This window comes from Pelophylax lessonae, assembly GCF_965119305.1.
Source record: "Pelophylax lessonae genome assembly, chromosome: 5".
Classification (NCBI taxonomy): Eukaryota; Metazoa; Chordata; class Amphibia; order Anura; family Ranidae; genus Pelophylax; species Pelophylax lessonae.
In genome coordinates, this window is record NC_138772.1 from 470355024 (window position 1) to 470373724 (window position 18701).

Genomic DNA, 18701 nt, shown 5'->3' on the forward strand with positions numbered 1-18701 from the left:
TATCCGCTGTAAATTGTGATTCTGTCCAGCCGGCCTGCATTGTAGCAGTAAATGTAAAGTGCGCAGTCGGCAAATTATTAACTTAAAAATGAATTGTAATTATTCTTATTATTATCTTGAATTATTTTATTATCTTGAATTACTGTTATCTAACCACTAGATGGCGATAGAAGACAATATTCATCACTAGTCAACACAGAAGATTTGATTTTCTAAATAATTTATACACTATTGCAAAAATTCACACAGTGGACAGTCAGCATGTATTACTTGCAAATGAAAAGCTTCCAAAGAAAGAGTCCATATAAAATGAGGTGTTACTATTTTAGTTAACACTGGGGAAGAGTAGGCTAGGGGGGTGTGCACTGTTGTTGATAAGGAGGTTGAACACACTTGGGAGGGACTGAAGGAAGATCAGCAGACATCAGATTGCTATTAAGAGTGAGCATCACTAGCTCACAGAACCAGAGCTGTAGAAGTGAGGATTATCCAGGTACAAAGAGCTCTGCCTAGAGTATAGGCATCCCACTCGTTGGAGAATGGATGGCCAAGACATGTCTTCTCCTTCCAGGACTGACTCTTCAGAGGAGCTCAGCTCATCCCTGCACATGTCTAAAGGCATGACAATCTTCCTGGATGTAAGTAGGAATAAATAGTCCTTTGGAATTGTATATATCATTATATATATCTTCCCTTTATAATGTGTGTTATATTTAATGAATGCAGTAGGTAGGTTTTTTAATCATTCCCAGGACGGGACACTTTCCTGCTAAGGTGGTCAACCAGGAGTAATATTGTTTTAGCAACATGGAATTCTTTTTTTCGTGATATGTCTTCTAAATCAATTTCTGAAAACCTTTTTTTGTATTTAAGAATCAATAACTCAAATAAAAAAAAAAAAAACATTTAGGATGAGACAGTGATTTGATCTAAATGTAAAAGGTGCAAAATAATTTAAATTTAAATCTGTAAATATTTTCCAGGAAATAATTTTCAAAAGATTTTCTATCAAAATTGGGGATTGTTATGGGAATACTTTAGTTTAACAAAAGTGTCTGATAGGGTTATTAGTCAATCCTGGAATCCAGGGCACGTGCCCCAGGTCTTCGACTAAGCGCCCCGGGTCTCCTATGAGGAATGGAGATGATACACTATTCATTATACAGTTTTGAATTAGTTTATCTTCTTTTCGATCCATTTATTAATAATTTTCTTATCATAAGAATATATTAAAGTTTTTAGACTAATTCATTTTTGTTCAGTTAAAAACATTGTATATGACCTAGAAAAGTGGTTATCATGATATTTTATCAGGCTCTCAGCATTTTATTCTATGTACTCAGGGATGCCCCTGGTATATTAGGACCCTAGAAACACACATGTTAGCTGGTATAGTAAGACAGGTAAGGATATGTTGACTATTAACAGATGCCTACAGATAGATAAGACTTTCTAAGTCCTAATGACCATTCACCTATAATGTCATCACCTTTGGCTTTGACTGCAATCATTCTCATTCCTGCCTCTGTAATTTAAGAATGAATTTTAAACTCTGGCATTCATTTCCCAGCATGTTGGAACATCTAATCTTATAATTTTCTATTACACAATTCAAAAATAAAAATAATTCAATACCCAGAGCAATTAAATTTACCAGTCATAAACAATAATCATAAGCAGAAGTCAGGCTAATGAGAGATACATTCTGGTTGGTGACTATAGAATATAGCATTTGTCATAGCTTGTAAAATAGGAGAGAGGGCATACAGTAAAAGATCAAAATGTAAATATATTCAGTCATTTATCATTTCTACTAATCAGCATGGCCATTGACTGCACAACACCTCTTGATTCTTCCCCAACAGATTTCACACTTATATACAAACACAGATATGGGAATTTTTAGTGTTAATAAATAATAATAATATACTAAATATTAATTAATAAAAGATAATTAAATTCAGAAGATACTGGGATCAATCTTTTGCTGTATGCCCACTACCTACATCTCATATACTGTATTTGCAGAATTATTTATCATGATTACCAATGCATTAACTGCACTTAGCACAATTTTTAAACCTGTGAAATATGTATTTATTCTAATTTAAAGAAATATAAGAAAGCAAACTTTTAGTACTAACAAAACTAAATAAAAATTGAATATACTGTCATTTTAAGTCTGTAGAGTTTAAACTTCCCAATGACCACAAATGTACCATGAGCTGTGTGTATTGTCAGGGGTTCCCTGAGAACAAGGGTTCCTCCACGTTAAAAATATTGAGAAAGACAGCTCAAAGCTAGCCTCTGGGGACTATATACAATTCTAAAGGTACCTTACTCTGTTGTTGACCTCCTATATAGATGTGGAACATGATTTAAACCTATAATGATGATGTGATGATGAAGCAAATCATAGAATCGACATGATCCGTAATACACCAAACAGCACGTACTACAAAAATCTCAAGCAACTAGCTAGATTAGGCATGTTCAAAGTCCGGCCCCACAGGTAATTTGGAAAAATACATTGGCATCATTCATGACTATTATTGCTGCCATCATTAATCAACATTGGTGGGATCATATAGCGCTTATATGTGGTTAACCCTTGTGTGACTGATTGAGGAGCACGCATGCTCCGAATTGAGATGAATACATTGTACAATCTCAAGTAATCTAAATCAGTTATAAATATATTTGGACAGAACATGTATACTTGGTGTTATGTTCCTGTTCATATTTTTTTTAACTTAACCACTTGCCGACCGCCACAAGTACATATACTGTGGCGGTCAGCCCCGGCCAGGCAAAGTGACGTATATATACGTCACTAGCCTGTCACCGGCTTGTGAGCCAATAGCGGGCGAGCGCGCTCCCGCTGAGGCGCGCGCCCGCCGCGGCTCGTTCACTAAGGAGTCAGTGCGTGTGACCGGCAGAGCCGATGTCCGCCGGTCACTCGGCGATCGCCGGTAGAGCGGGATAAAGGCAGGCGGCTAATGTAAACAAGCCGCCTGTCATTCTCCCCAGTGTAAAAATGGAGATCAGACGGTTCTACTATGTAGAACCGTTAATCTCTGTTTTTACAATAGTAGACATGCCCCATCACAGTTAGAATCACGCCCCTAGGACACACTTAACCCCTCCCTCTCCAATACAGTTAACCCCTTCCCTGCCAGTGTCATTTTTACAGTAACAGTGCATATGTATAGCACTGATTACTGCAGTAATGTCACTGGTAACCCCAAAAGTGTCCAAAATGTCAGTCAAGGGTCCGATCTGTCCGCCGCAATGTCGCAGTACCGCAAAAAAAATCGCAGATCGCCGCCATTACTCGTTAAAAAAAACCCACCAAAAATGACAAAAATCTTTCCCTTTGTTAGTAAACGCGATAACTTTTGCGCATACCAATCAAAATACGCTTTTTGCGATTTTTTTTTTTACCAAACATATGTAGCATAAAACAAATTGGCCGAAAATGTTAAAAAAATTTGATTTTTACATTTTTTTGGGGGGAATTTCATATAAAAAAATGTGAAAAATATTGTTATTTTTCAAAATTTATGCTCTTTTTTTTTGTTTCTAGCGCATGATCAAAAAATCGCACAGGTGATCAAATACCACCAAAAGAAAGCTCTGTTTGTGGGAAAAAAAAGGACGTCAAATTCGTTTAGGTACAGCGTCGCACGACCGCGCAATTGTCCGTTAAAGTCACGCAGTAAAAAATCACAAAAAAAACCCTGGTCAGGAAGGGGGTGAAATCTTCCGGGGCTTAAGTGGTTAAAAGTTGACAGACAACCTTTATTAGCAATAATATGTAATGTACTTTACAATGTTCCTGACATATATTTCAGCTTCCTGGATTTTTTTTTCCATCTGGCCTTCAGATATGAAAGGCAGAGTGATTTAACACCTGTTTAAATTTGTCATTCATGTGACGAAATGAAAAGTGTGCCGTTTGCAATAAATTTTGCAGTAAATTTTAACGGTCCAAAGAATGTCAGGCAAAATGGTCAGCCCTCATGCATGTTCACTTCATCAAATTTGGCCCTCTTTGAAGAAAGTTTGGACACCCCTGAACTAGATCAATCCACATTTTCTTCTGTCTACATTTATTTTTTGCATTATTATTTATTTCAAGGATTTTAGATATGGTAACAATATTATCATTCCTGGGTGTCAAATACGCAAGGTACACCACATCAGCTGTTCTTTTATTGCCAACATTCTTTATATTATTGATCATGATAATGTAGCTGCAAATATATTATTTTTACAAGGAGTTCCCAAAGAACCCAAAAAATATCTCACAGGGCTCCTCGGGGGTACAAAGGTTGAGAAAAACTGAGCCAGATGGTATATACATGGCGCTATGAAAAATACCTTTATGGGTGTTGATGCTGCTGGCACAGTAGTGGGTCATTTATTCACATTTGGTGGGAAAGTGCTAAAATAAGTCTTATAATAACTGATAAGACAGTTTTTTTTTTCATCTCTGGGAAAAAATATCTTTGGATCCAATTTGACCCAAATTTAATTTTGTTTGGGTACTTATCTAACTCAAACTTTGAAAGCTTCAAAAATATTTATATATTGTTTTGATATATGCAAAGATCGAAATCCTCACTTTGTACTCACCATTAAATGGTCTGTCTACCATAAATTATATTTTAGGTTTTTTTGGATGCTGTGGAGTTAAATCACTTTACCATTTCTTGTATCTCTTGGGTACTCTATTTGTGAGATTCTTGTTCTTGATTTCCCGGGTCTGCACATTGCTGTAGGGTCATTGAGGGGACACCACTCTACCTGTGGGAATTTCTAAAAAAGTGTTTTATACTATGGGGAATACAACAGAAGGAGCTGCACCATGCAAAGGTAGATAGGGGACATGCAAACTCCCAGGTGGACAGGAGCAGAGCTGGGATTCATGAAAGGGAGATTTTCTGTTTGAGCATCTAAGACATAAGAAAACAGCAACTGATTCAGCCCAGTTATATACTGTAGAGTTATATGCTCCACTTATAACTAGAATATTTTGGGGTGAGCTTATATTTAAATTGTGACTACTGTGGCTTGCACAAACAACTTCTTCACGTTGGCAGAATGCTACTCAACAAACACAGTTACATAGTTAGTCAGGTTAAAAATAACACACAAGTCCATCCAGTTCAACCAATAAAAGGGGAAAAACAAATCATACAATCCCATATACACGAATCTATACCCACAGTTAATCCAGAGGAAGGCAAAAAAAAAACCCCCCAGCTAAACATGATCTTATTTGCTACAGCAGGGGGAAAAAAGTCCTTCCTGACCCCTTGAGAGGCAATCGGATATTCCCTGGATCAACTTTACCTATAAATGTTAGTATTAAGTTATATTATGTATATTTAGGAAAATAATCCAAGCCTTTCTTAAAGCAATCAACTGAGCTGGTCAGGACCAGCTCTTGGGGGAGTCTATTCAACATATTTGTACAGCTCTTACTTTGAAGAAACCTTTCCGTAATTGGAGATAAATCTCTTTTCCTCCAGAAGTAAAGAGTGCCCCCTTGTCCTCTGTGACCTTAAAGTGTATAACTCAACACCAAGTTCACTAAATGGACCACTTATGTATTTATACATGTTGATCATATTCTCCCTTAATCTTCACTTCTCAAGAGAGAATAAATTCACAGAGGTCAGAAAAGCTCTTATGCTTCTGCTAGTGATGTGGAATAACAAACTAGAGTTGATAAGTAATTATATTGTATACATGACATTTGTTCCTTTTTCTTTCATCTACTTTTCTTTTGTAATAATTGCATATTTCTATTTTGTCTTTTGTATTAATGAGCAAAGTAAAAAAAATGTGTTTAAGAAATATAAGATGGCCCTTGCCTGGTTTGATCAAGAATCATTCTGATGTCTAAGGCTAGGAATATATGATTGGATAATTTCCTAAGAACAGGTGGCAGTACATCTGAATATCATGTGAAAGACTGGAACATGCCAGGGTCAATAGATCGACTTCCCTGACAAACTAAAGCAGGGCACATGCAGTTAGTAGCTTCGAGTGAGACTCGTCAGTTATACGGCTGTAGACTGCATTGTAAAAATATACAAAAATACGAAATATGGAGGTTACAGTTGCTAACTTCTTCTGCTTCAGGAATTGATAGCATTTCCTCCACATTTCTTTAAGTCCAGGTTTTCTTTACATTCCTTAGGTCCAGAGATCCACTTTATCAATGTATGAGTGAAATGGGTGCTGTAGTTGCCAATTTTCTTCAGCAGGCTCACAATTCACTATAAAAATCACTATTAGGTGACCTAGAACAAGTACAGGCAGTCCCTGGGTTACAAACAAGATAGGGTCTGTAGGTTTGTTCTTAAGTCAAAAAGGTAGATTTTTTAAGTGTATGTCCAGCCAAAATATTTTTTTTTTACGTTTTTTGGATAGCATAGGGAAGGGTTAACACCCCTGTACCATTTGTTTTGCTGTCTGTGCCCCTGCTCAGAAGCCTCACTTTCTGTCCCTATGACAACGGGATTTTGAAAATGTTGGGTTGTTGTGGAAACCAGGATTGGTGATAAAGCTTCAGTGGAGACACCTTTTTCCCATAATAACTCTTACAGGAGTGAATTTCCCTTCCTATGGATAGATTTGCTCTCACTTCCTGTTGTTTCCCTTCGTTTGTAAGTAGGAGTTGTTTGTAAGTCGGATGTTTGTAACCCAGGGACCACCTGTATACAGATTTATAGTGCAAAAAATTATTGCCGCGCTATGTTAATATATTTACCAAAAAGTGGTGCTGTGCATAAATCAAAATGATTCAAAGAAATAATGTGCCAAGTGTAAACAGCGCAAAAATTGGTAAAGCCAACCTAATGGGGTGGTCAGTGCAATAAAAATAAAAATAAATATTCAAAAAATATGTATATATATAAATCTCCAATGGTGGTTACAACCCAGTGACATAAAATAATAAAGTTAAATAAGTACATAAATAGTGCTAATTGATATTCCAAAATAGTGTGCAATACATAGAATAAAATGAAATAAATATCAATAGTCCCAATTGGCTCAGCAAGTAGCCAGTGAAAATTTCTAACATCAATCAAATAAAGTGCTCAGGTGCTGGAAAGGCAAACACATGCTGCAGTGGTGCGATGCTAAAGTGACTCCTCTCCCCAAGAGTGATTCCACTTACCGGACGGTGTGGACCCCTAGACCATACGGCGTGAGGGTCACACAGGCAGAGTCCGGTATAAGATCCGGGCAGCTATCCCTGGAACCAAGTTGGCAACCAATTTGAGTCTCCTAGGTTCTCTCACCGGATGGTGGTCATATAGGGGAAAAAAGGATACCAATAGCGTAATCCTGCTACAAATGCTTTATTGTTGCCAACACAAAGTATAAAACTCACATTTCATGTGAAGAAAACAAGCGATGGATTTACAAGGTGGTAGATCCTCTTTGGATGACAGTGTCATCCGTCCTAGCCCCGCTGCACACCACAGAAGCATTGAGCATTGAGCATTGAGCCCTGTGGGTAATCAGACTCTACCCCCACACAGCATGATTTTCCTCCAAGGTTTGCATTCAGCGATTGGATTGACCCCTGCAGACTATATGTCTGACCAGTCTCCTCTATTGACTGACTTTCATTTTCCTGGTTGATTTTTTTTTTTCTTTTTCTTTCTTTTTCCATGAGTAAAAAAAAAAAATATTTTCAGGCAGTAAGATCATGTGTGCACAATTTATCCAATTTAAATTTCTATTCGTATATACAGCCAACAGGTAGAACCCTTTGCTCCTCGCACATGTTTTCTTTTATATCCTTATCTCCTCTTCCTTTGCAAAGTGAGCAGCCTTTTCCCCTAGTAAACCAACCCCATAGCAGGGGTGGACTGACAAATCATGGGGCCCCCGGGCAATTAGAGATCATGGGGCCCCCTGTGTCCACACTCAAGCCACACAAAGCCCCACCTACAATTTGCAGCTCAGCCACATAGAGTGGGCATTTTAATATCTACCACAGCATAGCCTGCATGGAAGTTCCTGGCTTCTTTCTGTAGTGTGTAGCCTCTCATGGGGCCCCCTACTGACCCTGGGCCCTAGGGCAGTGCCCTAATCCCCAAATGGTCAGTCCGCCCCAGCCCCATATAATCCAAAAGGATACGCATTTGCTGTGCTGTGCCTTTATAAAACCCCTACTCAAGAAATCCTGAGTTATGGGAGTGTCCATAATTAAATGACTATTTGTAAACTAGATTGTTAATCAATAGTAAAAAAAAAAAAAGAAATCATGTAAAAAATGTTAAAACTTAAACTGTCTCTAAACCCACATCATAAAAAGGATGTTGTATTACATGCTGTTCATACTCACTCAGTCATTGTGAGATTTGTTTTCTGTATTCTGCAAAAATCCTGGTTGATCCTGCTGCTCTCTATCTCCCCCTTCTGTTCATGTCCCCAATCCATCTAGGAATTTTGCAGCTGTGGTGGCAGCTCTGCACATGCTCAGTTTTCAGTGAGTTTCTATGCTGAGCATTTCCTCACTGTCACATCTGAGCAGCCCATGTGACTATAGAGTCACACATGTGGGACAAATCTCCTGCTGTAGCTATTGTATTCTGACAGCCTGCACCAGCGTCTGCCAGAATACTCAAACTGATTGGATGCAACTGCTGTTCCCCAACAAATTTTCCATCCAGTTCCTTAGATTTTTTTACTCAAAAGATGTTGTGAAGGAGGGTAGCAACAGGGCCACCTACAGAGCCAGTTGCATCTGGTTCATCAGGAACCCGACACAATTCACATTGTGTACACATTAAGAACTCGCCACCCTTAACCACCTGTGCTGTCTTCTTGTCAAACCAATTGTGTTCTAATGCTGTTAACTAATATACATTCCTCACTGTTAAGAATAATTCAGGCTCAGTGCAATGGAATTAATGAGAATGAACAATTGCTAAATGAACTATTGAAAGAACAGATTTATTCTTTTGACCTAGATATTGTAACAATAAAATTTCACTTAATAAAAATGATATTGGCAGCATGCGTTTATGGCTATTTATTAGACTTTCAGAGGCAGGGACCCCTACACACGCAAGCACACATGCACACCATAAAATACTTCAAATATAAATCTTGTTTCCTGGGTTCTGTTGAGATGAATGAGAATGTCCTGACAATGCTGTTACCGTGTATATAAATAATGCGGTGACCAAGTAAAATCTTGATCCGTTACTATGGAATGAAATGGATTGGGAAATAAAATTATGTGTGGTAGAAAATAATGTTAAAAAATATGCAAGAGGAAAAGGGAAAAGAGAATAGAGTAAATGGTGGACCCCAGGAATATTAATTATCTCCACAAATCTACAACAATATAGAAAAGTATCAAAATGTTTTTATTTATACATGAAAACACTATCAAAATTACAATAAGAATGAAAGGGGGGATATATGCAAAGCCACCCTATAGATAAAAACAGGAAACACAATATATACATACGACGATCTGATATGATAGTAGGGGTACCACATTTGAGTGGCCTACATGTTTCGTGGTACAATGCCACTTCTTCCGGATAGTCACAGGATAGGGCTATGCACAGTTTTCTTGCTTTATTTTTTTTTGCGGTGCCATTACATCACTGCGCATGCACCATCTGCCCGAAAATGGCGAAGCATGTACAGTCTTTCCTGAGCCTGGCAATCTTCAGGAACGGCATATGCTCAGTTACTGTGTCGGTCCGGGCCTGCGGCCATATTCTTTACGGGCACCGCTGCCCTCAAAGTGGTCCAATGCAAAGGGAGCTCCGACCAAATATTGAGTGCATACTATACTGTACATGGACATTCTTTTCAGTAAGCCAACATTTCTGTATTAAAAATCATTTTTTTTAATTGATCTTATGTAATATTCTAATTTTTTTAAATACTGAATTTTAGGTTTTCACTAGCTGTAAGCCTTAATCATCAAAATTAAAAGAAAGAAATATAACACTCTGCGTAAAAAAACACATCTATATAAAATATAAGAGTTTCACTTTTTGAATTGAATTATTGAAATAAATTATTTTTTTGATGATATTCTAATTTTATGAGATGCACCTGTACTTTATAATCAGTTGCAGCAAACTGTTTTTTTCCTTTCGGGATAAATGTTTTGCATGAATAAATAAAAGCTGATAATTTTAAGCACCCCTGTCAATGTCAAATGGTTTGTTTCAACTCTGTAACTGCAAGAGAGTTTTTTCTGTTGAAAAATAAAAAAACTTACTGGCTGAATCACCAGATGAATATAGAAGACAAAAAGCCTAAAAAAGAAACTAACAGCCATCATATCTAAAAATTGGTAAACTGCAATATAATGAATGTTTACTGTTGGGTGGTTTATTACTGCTTTAAAGCGATATTAAAGGCTTTTTTTTTTAAATTTAAAAAATAAGAAACATGTTATACTCATCTGCTCTGTGCAGCGGTTTTGCACAGAGCAGCCTAGATATTTCTCTTCTTGGGTCCCCTGCCGGCGCTCCTAGCTCCTCCCTCCTGCCGAGTGCCCCTACAGCAATAAAATTGAAAAAATACATTTACAGGTATTTAGATGTAATATTTAATATTAATATTTAGATTTAATATTTAATATTTTCTCAAAATGTGGAATTTGCTCACAATCCTATTTTCTGACAAAATATGCCTGTATTGTTTGACTAGAACTTGATTATTTTTCTTTACAGATGATTTTAGATGACCATATATATTGAGGAGACAAATTAAATATTAGAGTTTGCAAGTCTAGTGGTATTTTGCATAACATTTAACATATACTGTACCATCAAGCAGTAAGCACTTCTTTCTTAAAGCTAAACTGGATCTCTGCCAGGGTGCTACCCTTTTTTTTCTTTCAGTATTACTTTGTACTGACTTTTTAGACAACAAGAACACAGTGGCAGTGCTCCATTGGTGCAATTAGAGGGGAAGTAGCATTGTAGGCTGACAAGGTTAGTAACAGAGGCTTGGCAGATTTGGCAAATAATAAAAGGTGTGTCAAAATGTCTGTTTGGACCATTGTCAGTACCCAGTTCCCATACGGTTTTATACATGAACAGCTGTTTCCACTATCTCCAAGACTAAGAATATGCCACGCTTGTTCACAGATACTTTACTGGGCATTTATATCTAATTTACATAGTAAAATGGTAAAAAGTAATAGGCAATAGAGCATATTTCATTTGGCATAGCTGCTGCTTCAGGCCTGCTTCACACCAATGCATTTTTTAGTGCTGTTTGCAGAAAAGCACTACAGTCCATTTAACATGGTTTCCTATGGGACACGCTCACATCTATGCTTTTTTCAGCTGCTGCGTTTTTGGAAAGAGTCATACTGTTATGAGACATTTTAATATTTTTATGACTATGTTCTGTTTTGTGTATGTCAAACATTCATGTTGTATTACTTTGTATATTGGTTCTACACAATAAAACAGATATATTTCAACATTGAGTGTCATGACTATTGGGTCCACCTCATCTAAAGTCCCGCTGGGCAATTCTCTCTTTTTGGAAAGAGTGAGGGACTTTTTTAAAATTCAAAAAAAGCAATTTTTGTTCAGTAAACTTTAATGGAGATGTTGTAGAAAAGCATGTAGTGCGTTTTTGATGTGTCTTTTTAATCTGCCCGACAACAATTTGGGCAAAAAAAAAGCATAAATAACGCAAAATGCATCAAAACACATGTGAAAAACACGTTAAAAACGTGTGCAAAAACGCAAAAGGCATAGCAAAAAGTACTGCAGAAACGAATCAAAAGCAAACTGTATAGATATGAACCAGGCTTAAATCACTCTAGCACAGAAACGTAGATAAGGGGGAGTCAGGGGAGTCTGAGCCCCTCCAAAGAAAAGTATGTTTGTGAAGAATACGCGGCTTTGCTCCCATCCATAATTGTCAATGGACTGGAAAAAGCGGATCGGCTTGGGCAGGGTTCGCTCAACACGGGCGGGAAGGCTGGCGGGCTGACTCAGGCGGGAGGCAAGTCCGCTCGACACAAGCAGGGCAGCAGGTGGGCTGGCTTAGGCGAGAGCGGGTCTGCTCAGATCGGGGAGGCGGGCCAACTTGGCCAACTTAGCTCAGAATAAGGGCGGGTCAGCTCTACTTGGGTGGGGGCAGGCCAGTTTGGCTCAGCGTGGGCGGGCAAGTCAGGTCGGCTCTGAGCAGGGGGGGGGGGGGCCCAGTGTACACTGCGCAGCCAGCCACATAAATGTGCTTGCTGTCTTTTCAACAAATTTACAATATCCTGCAAGAAGGGGGAGCAGGAGAAGATCCTTTTTACAGAGCAGAGGTCAGTGTGTAACAGATCTACAAGCAGGCAGGAAGGCTCCCACAAGGATACAGAAGGTGAGAGAGGAGCGAACAAGTTTGTTTCCATAGTAGAAATGTTGAAAAATAAAGGGAGAGGGAGCTGCTAAAAGTGTCTCCTGTTACTGTACAGTACATAGCCTGTGTTTTCTCAAACCTGCACTCAGTATGTAGCGCACTCCTCAACCCTGCACTCAGTACGTAGCGCATCCCTAAACCCTGCAATTAGTTTGTAGTGCACCCCTTAACCCTGCGCTCAGTATATAGCAACCCCCAACCCTGCACTCAGTACAAAGTGCACCCCCCCAACCCTGCACCCAGTACATATCGCGCACTCCTCAACCATGTACTCAGTACGTAGCTCACTCCTCAACCCTGCACTCAGTACATATCGCACCCCCCAACCCTGCACCCAGTACATAGCGCACTCCTCAACCCTGCACTTAGTACGTAGCGCACTCCTCAACCCTGCACTCAGTACATAGCGCACCCCCCAACCCTGCACCCAGTACATAGCGCACTCCTCAACCCTGCACTCAGTAGCGCACTCCTCAACCCTGCACTCAGTACATAGCACACTCCTCAACCCCGCACTCAGTACATAGCACACTCCTCAACCCTGCACTCAGTACGTAGCACACGCCTTAACCCTGCACTCAGTATGTAGCGCACACTTCAACCCTGCACTCAGCAGCAAAGAGGGACCCGAGGAGTGGAGGATCCGGGCTTCTCTGTGTAAAAACCAACTGCACAGGGCAATAGGGTTGCCGTCTCATCCCTTTAAACCAGGACACACATTAATTACACAGGTTCTGTGGCTGATTAAGGTGGCAATTAAACTCACTTGATGCCTTATGTGCAATTGTATCAGCCTCAGAACCTGTGTAATTAATACAAGTCCTGGATTAAAGGGATGAGGTGGCAAACCTACAGGGCAGGTAAGTATACGATGTTTGTTAAAAAAAAAAAAAAATGAGACTTTACAATCACTTAATTGAATAAACAAGACCTCTGTAGCTGGAATCAGTGTGAAAATTCTTCTTCAAAGTCTGCAACTGGAGCTTCTCATTTTTTTTTCACTTTATTTTATCCTTGCTCAGCTCCCCACTGCCAGCCTTCTAATTAGGGATGAGCTGAATGGAGAATATTAGTCAAAAATGATTATTTTCTTGGCTAATAGGCAAGGGATAGTCAAACTAATTACCTGGGGGGGGGGGGGGGGGCTGAGCACTGCCCTGAGGACCACACTCCAAAATAAAAAATGTTTGTTTTTTTTTTAAATTCCATTTGGTGGGGAGCAACGAATTTTAGTAATGCTTAGAAGTAAAAGACTGAAAATGCTAAATTGCAATAAATAACATGCCTGGGGGATGCACTGACTATGCTTGTGAAGTGGCACATCTGTGCAATGCATACAATCTACCAAAGCAATATTGACATTTACCAAAAATGTATGTTTAAATTGCCAGCAAACTGACAGCTCCCGGCTGCTTACTTCTGTTTGTAAATAGGGATGGGCTCAGGCGTGTTCGTATCGTACCCACCAGGAAGCCGTCACTGCACACCGCCAATCATAGGCACCGTGTGTACAGTGGGTACGGAAAGTATTCAGACCCCCTTAAATTTTTCACTCTTTGTTATATTGCAGCCATTTGCTAAAATCATTTAAGTTCATTCTTCTTCCTCATGAATGTACACATGGCACCCCATACTGACAGAAAAACACAGAATTGTTGACATTGTTGCAGATTTATTAAAAAAGAAAAACTGAAATATCACATGGTCCTAAGTATTCAGACCCTTTGCTCAGTATTTAGTAGAAGCTCCCTTTTGATCTAATACAGCCAGGAGTCTTTTTGGGAAAGATGCAACAAGTCTTTCACACCTGGATTTGGGGATCCTCTGCCATTCCTCCTTGCAGATCCTCTCCAGTTCTGTCAGGTTGGATGGTAAACGTTGGTGGACAGCCATTTTTAGGTCTCTCCAGAGATGCTCAATTGGGTTTAAGTCAGGGCTCTGGCTGAGCCATTCAAGAACAGTCACGGAGTTGTTGTGAAGCCACTCCTTCGTTATTTTAGCTGTGTGCTTAGGGTCATTGTCTTGTTGGAAGGTAAACCTTCGGCCCAGTCTGAGGTCCAGAGCACTCTGGAGAAGCTTTTTGTCCAGGATATCCCTGTACTTGGCCGCATTCATCTTTACCTCGATTGCAACCAGTCGTCCTGTCCCTGCAGCTGAAAAACACCCCCACAGCATGATGCTGCCACCACCATGCTTCACTGTTGGGACTGTATTGAACAGGTGATGAGCAGTGCCTGGTTTTCTCCACACATACCGCTTAGAATTAAGGCCAAAAAGTTCTATTTTGGTCCCATCAGACCAGAGAATCTTATTTCTCACCATCTTGGAGTCCTTCAGGTGTTTTTTTAGCAAACTCCATGCAGGCTTTCATGTGTCTTACACTGAGGAGAGGCTTCCGTCGGGCCACTCTGCCATAAAGCCCCGACTGGTGGAGGGCTGCAGTGATGGTTGACTTTCTACAACTTTCTCCCATCTCCTGACTGCATCTCTGGAGCTCAGCCACAGTGATCTTTGGGTTCTTCTTTACCTCTCTCACCAAGGCTCTTCTCCCCCGATAGCTCAGTTTGGCCGGATGGCCAGCTCTAGGAAGGGTTCTGGTCGTCCCAAACGTCTTCCATTTGAGGATTATGGAGGCCACTGTGCTCTTAGGAACCTTAAGTGCAGCAGAAATCTTTTTGTAACCTTGGCCAGATCTGTGCCTTGCCACAATTCTGTCTCTGAGCTCTTCAGGCAGTTCCTTTTGACCTCATGATTCTCATTTGCTCTGACATGCATTGTGATCTGGAAGGTCTTATAGACAGGTGTGTGGCTTTCCTAATCAAGTCCAATCAGTATAATCAAACACAGCTCGACTCAAATGAAGGTGTAGAACCATCTCAAGGATGATCAGAAGAAATGGAAAGCACCTGAGTTAAATATATGAGTGTCACAGCAAAGGGTCTGAATACTTAGGACCATGTGATATTTCAGTTTTTCTTTTTTAATAAATCTGCAACAATGTCAACAATTCTGTGTTTTTCTGTCAGTATGGGGTGCTATGTGTACATTCATGAGGAAGAAGAATGAACCTAAATGATTTTAGCAAATGGCTGCAATATAACAAAGAGTGAAAAATTTAAGGGGGTCTGAATACTTTCCGTACCCACTGTATGTGCAGGCCGAGAAATGCCTCCCTGCCTATGATTGGCAGTGTGCAGTACCAGCTTCCTGGCTGGTATGAGGCAAACATGCCTAAGCCTATCTCTGTTTGTAAACAGAGCAACCGGGAATTAATGTATACTGGATTCTTATCTTAGATGAGGGCCTGATAAAAAAGTTTATGGGTCCTCCTACAAAAAAAACCACACTGGGCTCCCCCCATTCATACGGGCTCCTCAGGTCTGGTATAAATTTCAAAAGAACTCTGAGGCAAAAGAAAACAGCGTGGGGTCACCTAAAATTCGATACCAGACCCTTTGTGGTTAACGTGTGGGCCCCTAATGTTGAGGACATGGAGTCTGGTATGGTTTGGGGGGGGGGGGGGCGGCTTTCCTGGCCTGCCAGGCTACCTGTTCTGATCTATTCTGGTTTGTTTTTTTGAGGGGAGACATTTTTCTTATTTTTTTGCATGAGGTCCCCCTTGCAAATCCAAGAGTCCGGTATGGAGTTTGGGGGAATTCATGTCATTTTTTTTTCCTGGGGTTATAGCAGACTTGAAGGGTCTATTATGAAATGTGGGGGTGCAACTACACCAACTATCCTCGGTACCTTTACTTACATTGCTGAGGTTTCCTGGGCATGTAAGTGAATGGGGCTCGTAAAGTTACTGGTTGTTAAGGACTCAGCAGTGCCTGCTGATTGGCTAACTGACTTTGATTGACAGCAGCAAGAGCCAATGGCACTGCTGCTGTGTCTCAGCCAATCAGGAGGGAGAGTCCTGGACGGTAGAGGGACTCATGGACATCGCTGGATAGAGATGGGGCTCAGGTAGGTAAGTATTAGGGGGGCTGAGGGGGGAGGGGGGCTTCTGCACACAGAATGCTTTTTATCTTAATGCATAGAATGCATTAGGATAAAAAAAAAACGTTCTGCCTTTACAACTCCTTTAACCGCTTGCCGACCGCCGCACGACTATTTACGTCGGCAGTCAGCCCCTCACAGGCAAAGCGACGTAGGGCTACGTCGCTAGCCTGTGAGGCCCTAGACAGCTAACGCGCGCCGCCGGAGGCGCGCTCCCGCGCGGTCACAGACCCCCGCGCGCGTGTGCTCAGCGGACCCGATGTCCGCCGGTCACTCGCGATCGTCCGTTAGAGCAGGAGAAAGGCAGGCGGCTAATGTAAACAAGCCGCCTGTCATTCTCCCCTGTGTAAGAATAGTGATCATACGGTTCTACTATGTAGGACCGTTGATCACTGTTCCTACACCTCGAGCCACAGCCAATCACAGTTAGAAGCACGCCCCTAGGGACACACTTAACCCCTCCCTCTCCAAAAAAGTTAACCCCTTCACTGCCAGTGTCATTTTACAGTAACAGTGCATATGTATAGCACTGATTACTGTAGTAATGTCACTGGTAACCCCAAAAGTGTCAAAAATGTCAGTCAAGGGTCCGATCTGTCCGCCGCAATGTTGCAGTACTGCAAAAAAAATGGCATATCGCCGCCATTATGCGTTAAAAATAAAAACAACAAAAATTGCAAAAATATTTCCCTTAGTTAGTAAACACAATAACTTTTGCGCAAACCAATCAAAATACGCTTTTTGCGATTTTTTTTTTTACCAAACATATGTAGCGTAAAACAAATTGGCCTAAAATGTAAAAAAATTTAGATTTTTACATTTTTTTTGGGGAATTTCATATAAAAAAAATGTGAAAAATATTGTTATTTTTGCAAAATTGACGCTCTTTTTTTTGTTTATAGCGCATGATCAAAAAATTGCACAGGTGATCAAATACCACCAAAAGAAAGCTCTGTTTATGGGAAAAAAAGGACGTAAAATTCGTTTAGATACAGCATCGCACGACCGCGCAATTGTCCGTCAAATTCACGCAGTGCTGAATCGCAAAATAGGCCCTGGTCAGGAAGGGGGTAAAATCTTCCGGGGCTTAAGTGGTTAAGCTGTTTAGGTAAAAAAAAAAAAAGTACTCTTTTTGTATTTAGTTTTTAGCTTTTCATTTATGTCTTTCCTTTTTTTTTTTTTTTTTTGAGTGTTTAATTAATGTGTACAGTACTGTGCTAATGTTTCATTTCTCTTTTCTCTCTGTCCGTATTTTATTTCTGTGAACAAATCACAAGGCTTACAAGGGGCCATTCGTAGCATAGGGACAAGTCTATGGTAGTTAAAAGGAGGTTCCATAACCCTCCTGTGTATATATATATATATATATATATACATACATATATATATATATATATATATATATATATATATATATATATATAATATATATATATATACTGTATATATATATATATATATATATATATATATATATATATATATATATACAAAGTATGTGTGTGATTATATATATATATAAAGAGAGAGAGGGAGAGAGTGATACCATAAAATATTGTACTGGCTATGAGTCAGAACTACCTCGTGGGTGCTCAAGATTGTTAAAAAAGATGTCAAATGAAATGTAATTGGTATGAATAAATCTGTCAGTACCAGAGAAAGTAATTTCTTTTTTTTCTTTTATTTTCAGATCCTGAGACGAGCAGACAAAAATGGTAAGAACATGACAGCATTAAATATGAAAGGAATATCTGTGGAAAAGTCATGATATATTTATGGTTTTTGTAGCTAGCCTGCGGCTTGGAAGGGTAACAGTAATTGCAGAGAAAGATATATCGCTGATCATTTAAACAATGGCTAAACTGAACTCGTTTCACAGAATCAGATAATCTTTGGGGTTTTTTTTTTTTTTTGGATACACTGTGCTCCCTTGTATGAGAAGAGACCCAAAGGTTTTTCCCACTGTAATTAGGTGTTTATTTATTTTTTATTTTTTGTGTTTCTCAAGAAGAAAAACTGTTCTAATTGGTTGCTGTGGGCAACTTAATATGTGTAGGTCAGCCTCATTGGTGCTTGCTATTAGTCAGGCCACAATAGCAATGCACTGGCCAACAAATAAATGATTAAGTCAGGAACTCATCTAAAATTGCCACTTTTGTGTTTTGAAAATGCATATAGTTTGTTGCTGGAGCATTGGAGCAAAGGTTTGCAAAACATCAAATTTTGCAATAGTTTGGCTGCAATAAGCTGGACATTTTTTTTTTTTT

At 39.6% G+C, this 18701-nt stretch overlaps 1 protein-coding gene across 1 annotated transcript in view; it reads left to right on the top strand.

Moving 5' to 3' along the window:
* The first annotated feature begins 320 nt into the window (after window positions 1-320).
* The window catches only part of NECAB1 (N-terminal EF-hand calcium binding protein 1), a 356712-nt gene continuing 338331 nt past the window's right edge, over window positions 321-18701 (top strand). The window contains exons 1-2 of the mRNA XM_082258437.1: window positions 321-638; window positions 18125-18149. Coding sequence (XP_082114563.1) covers window positions 540-638; window positions 18125-18149 — 124 coding nt within the window. The 5' untranslated portion in view covers window positions 321-539. The remainder of the gene's footprint in view (window positions 639-18124; window positions 18150-18701) is intronic.